The following is an 11,114-nucleotide window of genomic DNA, read 5'->3' as shown; positions in this document are numbered from 1 at the left end:
GCCGCTTATTCACAAGCGTGATGTCGGCATCTGCCACGTCCAGCTGCCGCTTTAGTTCGGCAAAATCTTCAGTTCGGCTTGATTCCGGACTCCCTGCCGCCTACATTCAAAGGCGACATCTTAGACCTGGGATTATGATCCTCCGCATGCCGTCATTCCTTGACGACGCGCAGAGTCTCAGGGGCTACTATCTACATAGGGCGCATCTTATTCATGCGCAACGGACCAAAGGGAACATTATCTAGACGTACCTCAAACCACGTCAGTAAGCTTTTGACGGCCTCATGCAATCCGCTTTCTACGGATGAAATCTTTTCAATCACCGTACCCATCAATGCACGGTGCTCCTCTCAGATAGAAGCTCGCCCCAGCAGAATCTTTAGCTCCTCCAGCCGAGCACCAACCGGTGCCGGACTTGCCTTATGGCCTCCTTCGAAGGCCGGATGCGGAGAACTTCGGAGGGCCGCACTGCCACCTTCCACCCCTGCCGGATTCGGAAAAACCCTCCGCGACGACACCTCAGGGTCGCCCGCCTCGCTAGGCGGCACGGCAGGGGGAGGCGTCCCGCTCTCCATCATCTCCGGAAGAAGATCCCCCGAAGACGAGCTCTGCTGAGAAGGGCTGAGGTCCGATCTACAAGGTAACATTTCGGCTAATCTTCTCAGATATAAATCAAAGATTTCTCTCATCCCTCAAAAGGAAAACCTCTCTCTACTTACGGCTCGCTGGAGGGCTGATCCCCTTGAGGGCGTAGTCCGGCCGAGGGACTCCCCGGCGCCGGACCCTCTGACGAGGATTTTTTCCCCCGCTTTGGGACCATGGTTTTCGGATCGTCAGAGGCAGCTCTTTTCTTCCCCTTAGGAGAGGAATTGTTGGTTCCTCCCTTCGAAGCAGCCTCCTTCGAGGAGGCCACAGCTTCCTTGTCCTCCCCCTCCAAAGGCATTATTTCCAGCATCCTGACTAGCACGGGATCCGGCCTGGTTTCAGGAAGGGGAGCCGGACACCTGATCAGCTTTGCCTTCACAATCCACTCCTGTTTAAAAGGACAGCTCTTTTAGGGGCAAGTTTATTATATGGATAGGAGGTCCGGGTGTAAGATTGCTTACTTGAGTATCCGGAAGATTGCAGCTTAGGCCCGCGTCCTCGGTTAAATCCGGACACATCTCTTGTGATCCGAAGAACAGTTTATACATCTCCACGGGTGTTGCGCCCATGAAGTTTTGGAGAACTCGCGGTCCCTCCGGATTAAACTCCCACAGGCGAAGGGGGCGACGTTAGCCGGGCAATGTTCGGCGAATCAGCATGACCTGCGTCACCTTGACCAGGTTGAGGTCTCCCTCTAAGAGATCCCTAATGCGGCCCTACAACAGGGGCACGTCTTTGGGTAACCCCCAGTCTAATCCTTTGTTGACCCATGACGATAGCCGTGGTGGGGGACCCGAGCGAAAGGCAGGAGGCGCCACCCACTTGGCGCTCCTGGGAGCGGTGATATAGAACCATTCTCGTTACCACAAGCCGAGCTCCTCTTGAAAGAAGCCCTCGGGCCATGGAGCATCGGCATTCTTACTTATGACCGCGCCTCCGCACTCTGCATGCCGTCCCTCGATCATCTTCGGCTCCACTCCAAAGGTCTTGAGCCATAATCCGAAGTGAGGGGTAACATGGAGGAATGCTTCACATACAACGATGAATGAAGTAATATGGAGGATGGACTCCGGAGCTAAGTCATGAAATTCCAGCCCGTAATAAAACAGCAGCCCCCTCACGAAGGGATCCATTGGGAAGCCTAACCCCCGAAGGAAGTGAGACATGAACACTACGCTCTCACCGGGCCGGGGGCTGGGAATAGCTTGCCCTTGAACAGGCAACCTATGTGGAATTTCGGCGGTCAAGAACTTAGCCTCTCTCAACTTTAGCACGTCCTCCTCCATGACGGAGGAGGGCATCCATCAGCCTTGAAGGTCGGAACCGGACATTGCCGAAGGTTCGAAGCGCCTGAAATCTGAAGCCTAGGGTGTTGGAACTCGAGGCGGCAGGCGAACTCGTTTGAGATTGAAAAAGGAGTAAGGCCTTGGTCTCTTTATAAGAGGTCGAATACCAAGAGCCCTCCCCGTAACCGTTTGAGACTCGCCTTTAATCGAGAAAAAGTGCTAACGGGCATGATTGGGTTACCCACGTCCGTATTGATGAGAATCCCGTAAAAGGGGGGCACACGATCTCTGCTTTGACAAGACGTGCCAAGGAAACCGCCTCGCAAAACATGCTGGGGTGGAAAAATAAAAACGATTCGAGTAAGGGACTTGGCGGTAGTGTGATGGCGCACTGCAGGATACGTCAGCAGATTTGATTTGTGCTAATATTATTCTCTTTATGGCAATATGTGGAAACTCATTTTACAGAGCCGGACCCTACTCTTGGTGATTACAATCTTCTGTGAAGGACTTGGAGGAGGAACCCGCCTTGCAATGCCGAAGACAATTTGCGCCCGGACTTGTCGTCATTGAAGCCTGGTTCAGGGGCTACTGAGGGAGTCCTGGATTTGGGGGTGTTCGGGTAGCCGGACTATACCTTCAGTCGGACTCCTGGATTATGAAGATACAAGATTGAAGACTTCGTTCCGTGTCCGGAGGGGACTTTCCTTGGCGTGAAAGGCAAGCTTGGCGATGCGGATATTCAAGATCTCCTACCATTGTAACCGACTCTATGTAACCCTAACCCTATCCGGTGTCTATATAAGCCGGAGGGTTGTAGTCCGTAGGACAGAATCAACTCCATACACAATCATACCATAGGCTAGCTTGTAGGGTTTAGCCTCCTTGATCTCGTGGTAGATCTACTCTTGTATTACCCATATCATCAATATTAATCAAGCAGGAGTAGGGTTTTACCTCCATCGAGAGGGCCCGAACCTGGGTAAAACAAAGTGTCCCCTGTCTCCTGTTACCATCCGGCCTAGACGCACAGTTCGGGACCCCCTACCCGAGATCCGCCGATTTTGACATCGATAGTGTTGCTTGCCTTAGTGCAGAGGAGGTTCACACTCCTCCTGGTGATCTTCAAGACAAGCTTCTCCCTCTGAAAATATTTAAAAACAGCAAAATAAAATATCAAGAACTACACTTGAAAATCACCAGAAATTCTAGACAACAAGGAAAAATCTCAACTTTGGGGTGCTTCTAGAACTTTTCAAAACAAACACAATGCAAAAAGAATCAACTCATTTGTCCTTATATTTTAAAAGTTATGGCTGGTCAAAGGTGCTGGTCAAATTTTTGAATTAAATTTGAATAAAACTAGGGGGTGACGTCGAAGACGTATTTGCCTAATACGCCTCCACTCGTACCGCTTCGGGGATTGAGTGGAGAGGCTGACAGTGGGCCCTGTTGGTCAGGTGAGAGGGGATAGGAGAGAAACAGAGCGACAACGGGGCTTCGCTAGAGCGTACGCCCTCGAGGAGCGGTCCTTGGGCAAAACCAGAGGGATAGAAAGGAATAGGGGGTCGAGGCGCACCTCCCTGTACCCGTGGATGGATGAGAGCTGGCTGCAGCAGATCGCAACCAGGCTCGCGAGCGGCGGCTGCGGTCGGGTCTCGCCGGAGAAGAAGAACGCGGCGGATTGGGGTGGTCCTTGGGGCTGTAGTGCGTCGAGGCGGCACCAGTAGAACTCCAGGGAGTTGCCTGAGCAGTCGCTTGAGCTCGAGGGGCACCGGCGCAAGGAAGAGGGCCGTGGGGAATCGCCAGCGACCTCGGGTCGGGGACGGCGGCCAGAGGCCTGCCTGACCGGGCTACGGCTATCCTACGGATTTGTGGAGCTTGGGTCGTTGGTTTGGGGTGCTCGGAGCGAAGGGACGGGGCTCGAATTTATAACCAGAGGGGGAGAGGGGTACGTGGCTCCGCTGGAGCTCTCTGGAAGCCGGCGAGCGACGACGAACGGCGTCAGCAAGGGGTGGAGGGGCTCAGCGATCACGCGGGAGCAATGCAAGGGTGCGGACGAGCACAAGAGGCGGTGTTGGAGGAGGACAGAGGCACGGGACGCACTGTGTCTTTTGGTCGCAACGTGCCCGTGCCCGCTGCAGCGTGTCTGTCGTCAGCGAGCGTCAGTGAGAGGTCAAGGGGGATGAGACGGAGGTGGTGGTGCGGTGCGGCAGTCGTCGGCGAGCTTGGGCTCAATCACGAGTGAAACAGAGACGATGACGCCGCGCAGAGCGCGTCGGACGCGATGCCAGGGCCGTGTGCTCACGCGGTCACCATGCTGGCATGGTCAAAACGACGCCCTCTCATTGCCAAACCTTGTCCCTCGTGTTGTTCATGCAGTGTTTAGTCTAGGAGGGTTGATCACACACTTGCAGGCTGACCATATATGACTTGAGCTTGTTGGCAAGTTTCTGGTCAGAAACTTGGTCGCAAAGTTTGGAGGGCTTCTCGAAGGGATTAGGGCTAAGCTTCTGGAGTTAAGGTTTATCTAGGAGGGTAATCAAGCTCAAGAAAATCCAGCCTCATTTGATCAAGGAAAAATACACTTGCTGTAGAAAATGCATTTCGAGGCCAGAATAGAAAAGATTTTCTATAGCAAAAATATTCCAAATAAGTATGAAATATTTCTACATAGGGAGGTGGGCCATGGTTCAAGGAATATTTGAGAATTTTCTCAGATTTTTAGGAGCAAGAAAAATGAGGGTTGCTTTGGAGCACAAGTTTCTGAATTGATTTTCAGAAAGGAAATTAAATATTTTTCTTTTATGAAAAATATTCATTGGGCTATTTTTGGGATTTTTCAGAGAATGAAAGTTGAATGAGAGGTGGATGGGTCTCTTGGGTGAAAATCAAGGACATGCCCAAGTGCTTAAGTCCATTTGAATTGATTCAAAAACCAAATTGCAAAGCGAGGGCAAACAAAGTCCGGAAAAAGAGAGAAGGCAAAATCCAGGCTGTAACATTTATATCAAAGAACTGCTCGGACGCCTCCCAGAATCGCAAAGCATGGTCACACTCCATCCAAGAATGAAACAAAGTTTCATTATCATTACCACACATGGGGCAATTCGGAATCTGCAATAGATGTCGTCGCCGGAGCTCGCTATAGTTTGGTAGGAAACCTTTGAGCACCCGCCACCAGAATACTCGAATCTTAGGAAGCACATTGAGCTTCCATAGTGCACGCCATATTCCTTCATCTCCAGTAGATGAACCCTCCGTTGTCGTCAGCTGTACCTTGGTTTGGATCGTCAGCTGGTAAGCTGACCGAACTATGAAAATGCCAGACTTCTCCCGAGCCCATTCCCATATATCTAGCCCCCTACCCTCGCTCTTAGAATGGCCAAAATTGCATCTGCATCCAGGGAAAAACACACTCTGGATGGTCTCCACATCCCATTGATTTGACACTAGATCAATTAAATTTGCCACTAGCTATATAGAGTTCGGCTTGAGTGCTCCCATTGGAGTCATGGACGTGGTGCCGTCTATCCAATGGTCATGCCAAACCTCGATCGTTGTTTCATCTCCCACTCATCGAATAAGGCCCTTCTTGAGCATCTCCCTCCCTACAATGATAGCCTTCCATGTTCTAGATGCACTTTTGGGGCACCCCGCAGTAAGGAAATCCTCATTTGGGAAATATCTTCCCTCAAGGACACAGGCACACAAGCTGTTCGGATTATCAAGTATTCTCCATGCTTGTTTGGCTAGCATCACGTCATTGAAGGTTTCGAAATCCCGGAATCTGAGTCCCCCTTTTGACTTTGCAATGCACATCTTATCCCACGACTGCCAATGCATTCCCTTCTTATCAGGTGATCCAGCCCACCAATATTTTGACATGTTCGTCGTCAATTTCTTGCACAAACCTTCTGTGTGTTTGAAACAACTCATAGAGAAGGCCGGTAAAGCTTGGACCACTGACTTCAAGAGAACTTCTTTTGCACCACATGGCATCTTCCTCTAGCACCATCCTTGCACCCTTGACCTCGACCGCTCATTATTTTTTCCTGCAGCTGTTGGAAGGCCAAGGTACTTCTCTGACATTGCTTCCCTGTTTATCTGGAGGGCAGTTTTGACACCCCTCTTAACTGACGCCCCACTGTTTGGGCTAAAATAAACCGAGCTATTCAGCTTATTTGCACTTTGTCCGGAGCCCACACTATATTGTTCCAGAATCTCATTTAACCTGGTGGCACTCCTTGAGTCAGCCTTCATAAAGATCAATCAATCGTCCGCAAATAGGAGATGCGAGATCCAAGGGGTAGAAATACTCATGTGAATGCCCATGTCTATCCAACCAACATCATTGTTTTGAAGCATACAAGAAAGACCCACCCCACATAAAAGAAATAGGTATGGCGATATAGGGTCTCCTTGACGAAAGCCTCTTGAAGGTGAGAAAGCCGGTAACAAATCACCATTCACCTTCACATGGAAGCTTATAGTGGTCACACATCTCATAATAAGAGAAACCCAGCGTTCATGGAAGCCAAGTTTGTGTATTATGCCTTCCAGATAAGCCCATTCAACTCGGTCATATGCCTTAATCATATCAATCTTGACCGCACACCATCCTTGCTTCCCCCTTTTCCTTTTCATAGAGTGAATGCATTCATAAGCCACTAGGATGTTGTCGGTAATCAGCCGTCCTGGAACAAAAGCACTTTGATCCTCTGCAATTATCTCATCAAGAATCTCCTTCAGGCGGTTAGCAAGTACTTTGCAGCAGATTTTGTATAGAACATTACACAAAGATCGTGATGTTCTGTGTGATATTCTGTGGATTTCTCACATTGGGTATAAGAACAATAATCGTGATGTTCACCAAGTCTGGCATTTGTCCTCCATTGAAGAATCTGAGGACAGCCGAAGTAACATTGGGCCCAATCAATTCCCAATGTTTCTGATAGAAACCAGCATGGAAGCCATCACATCCGGGCGCCTTTGTAGGCCCCATAGCAAACACATCAGCCTTTACTTCGTCCTCCCTAAGCGGCCTCAAGAGTCGTTCATTCATAGGTTCTGTAATTTTATGTGGAACGTGGTGAAGAACTGCTTCAGCACCCGTTTGTTCTTGTGCCGTCTAGAAGCTAGTATAAAACTGCTGTATCTCGGCATGTATCTCCTCCTTGGTCTCGCACACTCAACCGTCCGCCGCTTGCAGACTTTGTATACGATTCCTACTCTTGTGAGCAGCAGCACGAGCTTGGAAAAAACCTGTATTGCGGTCGCCTGCTTTGAGCCAGTCCGCTCTCGATATCTGGCGAGCCATAATCCTCCTTGCACAAGAGATCAGAGAGTTGGCGGCCTAAATCTTTTTCCTTCTTAGTCGAACCCCTAAAAAGTGAGCTCGACCTCTCTTTTTCATATTCCTTGCGTACTTTCTTTATCTTCCTTCTTATATCTCCATATTTATTTGATTTCTAGTATGTAAGATGAGTTTGCATGGTAGAAAGAGCCTCTTCTATACCTTGCAAGCCATGTAGACCTGCACCCTGACGCCAGCCCTGCAGCACTGTGTCATCGTATGTTTAGTCCTTCTACCAAGCTTCTTCGTATATGAATCTGCAACTATGCCCGTCTACCCCTTGTGCCACCCTCTTCAACTTCACTGTAAGCAGACAATGATCATATTTTGGGGTGAGCACATGCTTCACAACAGATGCCGAGTACCAAGACATCATTGCTGGGTTCACTAGGAACCTGTCAAGTCGAACTTTCACATTAGAATCACCCTGCTGCATGTTATCCCAGGTGAAAGGGACTCCCTGGTATCCCAGGTCTTGTAGTTCACAATCATCAAGACACTGACGGAAACCATCCATTTGCCACTCCGGGTGACCATGGGCTCCAAAATACTCTGAATTATCTGTAAGTTCATTAAAATCGCCACCGCACAACCACGGTGCATCACTTTGAGCTTTGAGCCAACGTAACAAGTTCCATCTTTCAGCGCGTTCACTTCTCCTAGATTTTGCATAGAAGCCTGTAAACCCCCACACTTTATTGTCTCCACCAATGTTTTTGACCGTAACATCAATATGTTGATCTGAAAAAATTATTAAGAGTTACATCTACATCTTTTGACCAGAACAGAGCCAAACCGCCACTGAGTCCGGCGCTATTGACTGGATAAGAACCCTCAAAGCCAAGCCTAGTTGTAAGATCACTAACTCGTCTCCCCTCGATCTTTGTCTCACATAAAAAGACCAGGGCGGGACCTTCCATCTTCACTAGATTGTGAAGCTCTCGAACTATCTCCGGGTTCCCAAGCCCGCGACAGTTCCATGATAAGCAATTCATTGCGACCCGCGGGGCTGATGCTCAGCCTCCGCGCTACTCGTCGGCCACAATTCTTTGTTCGTAAAACTAGCCACAAAGACGTTCTCACCCGTCGGCCTAAAGTTCAGTCCCTTCGGATTTCCCCATGCGGGGCGAAGCGCCTCTCCTATGGGGTTCACACGAAGCTTCCGATGTAGCACCTTACCGATCAGCGCATGAAGCTCATCATCCTGCTGATCTTCCTCGTCATCAACGACCAATTTTGCTCTCTCCTTCTCTATCAGGTCTAGCCGATTCATCATCTCTTCCACTATTTATGTCTCCTTCACCTTTCCTCTCTTGCCTCCCATGGTGCTTGACTCCGCCATCTTCGCCCCAACCCCTACCTCGAACCCCTTCTCCTGCACTGTCGCCAAGGGTGGGCAAGGATGCGAGGATCCCCCCTTGATCAACCCGAGCCAGCAAACTGCAAGGATTAGACGTCACGGATGGCAGGACGCCGGCGAACAGCAAACCCCAGAACTCGCGCCCCCGAGATCGCCTCGTGCGCTGCCCTGCCACTTGAAACCCTAGGAAAATGTTTCGGGGCATTGTGATCGTGTGTGATCTGTATTTCGACTTGATCTCCATTTTTTTATGTGAATCGTTTTTTTTAAACTATGTGAATCGTTTCTTACTTTGGCTGGGTACGGACACATGGAACGGAGTCGAAACTGATTCCTACTCATGTAACCTCAGTACTAGTAACGGACACACACCGACATACGGACATAAGTTCCAATCTTACCGATATATTCATATATAAGTTCCAACCTCGATCCCTTGCCACGCGCGCCACGCTTCCAATCCGCCGACCTTCCGCTCCGACCGCAGCAGGTCCCAGGACCAGGAGCCGGAGGGGTGGTGCTGGGCGTCGTTCCGTGTCAGGATTCCGTGGAAAAAGAAGAAAACTCCGGCCGCCGCGCCATGTCAATTCCAGTGCCGCTGGAAGATGAGGACCTCCTCCGGGAGATCCTCCTCCGGCTGCCTCCGCTGCCGTCAACCCTCTCCCGCGCCTCCCTCGTATGCACGCGCTGGCGCCGCATCCTCTCCGATCCCCGCTTCCTACGCCGTTTCAGCAGACACCACCCGGAACCTCCTCTGCTGGGCTTCTTCAAAGAGTCTACCCCATATCCCTTCTTCATTCCTGTCCTGGACCCGCCCGATCGCATCCCTGCCGAGCGCTTCTTTGTGCCTGAGATGACGGGGGATTGGGAGTTCCTTGGCTGCCGCCACGGCCTCGCCGTCATGCTCAGCGAGTCTCTGTGTGAGATCTTCGTGTGGGACCCCCTCAACGGCCAGCAGCACCGCGTGCCTTTTCCACCGGAGCTCCGCGACGCCAAAAGGGAGAGTTTCTGTAGGTGCAGCGCCACGGTGATGTGTGTTGATGATCAAGACGGGCATGTGCAGGAGGATTGCTTCTTGAACCCGGCCTTCAAATTGGTCTTGATCTGCTCCCGTAGAGACCTGAAGACATCATTAGCTTGTGCCTACGAATCAGTGTCGGGTGTATGGGGGAATGTTGTCTCAGCGTCGACTAGAAGGATGGTTATGAAGCTAAAGCCCAGCATCCTTATCAGGAGTGCAGTTTGCTGGTTGCTGCATGGAGGTCAAATCCTTGCATTTGATATTGAAAGGCAGACTCTTGCTGTCATCGAGACGCCCGTCGATGCCGAACGTTGGTCCTTTCAGCTCTTACGGACAGATGAAGACAGCGTTCTTGGCCTGGCCGCTATGTCGAAACTGGGCATTCATATATGGGAGAGGAAACTGAACTCTGATGGTGTTGCCGGATGGGTGCTTCTGCAGAAAATCAATCAATTGGAGGGGATGTTGTCTAACGACTTCATAAATGGAGGGATGGTGGGGTATGACGAGGACTTAAATGTGGTGGTTTTGTCTACATACAGTGGTGACTTCATGTTGCACCTTGAGTCGAGGCAGATCAGATTAATTACTAAAAAGAATCGCCGGGTCGACATGATGCATTTTCCGTACAGAAATTTTTACACTGCGGGTAATACCTCCGTACCTCATGTGTAACAAGATTAATTCCAATTACTATTGATATGTGTTTGTTGTTCATGTGATTAAAGGCCCCCTTGATATAAATAATACAGTGAAACCTAGTTACTCGTTTGAAAGATTGGAGCTTGTAATGTTTTCCCATTCATTGCATCTCCTTGAAAGACAATGTATGTCTTGATTTTTCTTGATATTAATCATCAACTCATAACAGCATATGTTTTAACATGCTCCCTCTTACCCCCTCTTTTTACATGTGAGGTAAGAAGGTAAGAGTTAATCATAAGAGGGGGTAAGAGGGGGCATGTTAACATTTGCCATATTCTAATTATGTCTTCCACCTGACAGCGGATGTGGTATCATGTACTGTAGTTGTCACAAATGTGTACATTGCATTCTCATGATCCAACTGCTCCATGTTTTTCATTGATTTATTGTGCTTCTTTTGATATAGGCAGGGGAAGTGGGTGGAAATGGGTGGATCCAAATCTCTAAACACAAGAGATCTGCTAATGTGCTATGTTGGTCTAATAGGTGAGGTAATTTATATTTTTGCTATGCGCGTGTTTTTTATGTCATAGTTACTTAAATATTAAGATGATGAATAATTTATTTTGGTTTAAGCTTCCAATTTATTAAGTTGATTAGCTTCTAAACTATCCAGTTCTTCATTTATAAAAGGCGTGCCTTAAGTTAGACTACTAGTTATTAACAACTTGTTCATGATCTGTGTTGTCTTTGCATCATTATTTGTTCTTTCCATACATGTCGCATAAGAGCCGGTATTTC

The 11,114-nt window shown here is 49.3% G+C and overlaps 1 protein-coding gene across 1 annotated transcript; it reads left to right on the top strand.

The window, feature by feature from the left end:
* The first annotated feature begins 9,227 nt into the window (after window positions 1-9,227).
* Window positions 9,228-10,820, top strand: LOC147963473 (uncharacterized). The gene is made up of 2 exons (XM_087531140.1): window positions 9,228-10,317; window positions 10,780-10,820. The coding sequence occupies exons 1-2, from the start codon at window positions 9,228-9,230 to the stop codon at window positions 10,818-10,820; spliced, it is 1,131 nt and encodes a 376-aa protein (XP_087387266.1).
* The last annotated feature ends 294 nt before the right edge of the window (window positions 10,821-11,114 follow it).

The sequence above is a fragment of the Triticum urartu genome, chromosome 6A (assembly GCF_056163025.1).
Source record: "Triticum urartu cultivar PI428250 chromosome 6A, HENAU_Tu73, whole genome shotgun sequence".
NCBI lineage: Eukaryota > Viridiplantae > Streptophyta > Magnoliopsida > Poales > Poaceae > Triticum > Triticum urartu.
The sequence above is the reverse complement of the archived record's forward strand: the minus strand, read 5'-3'. Positions and strand labels throughout refer to the sequence as shown.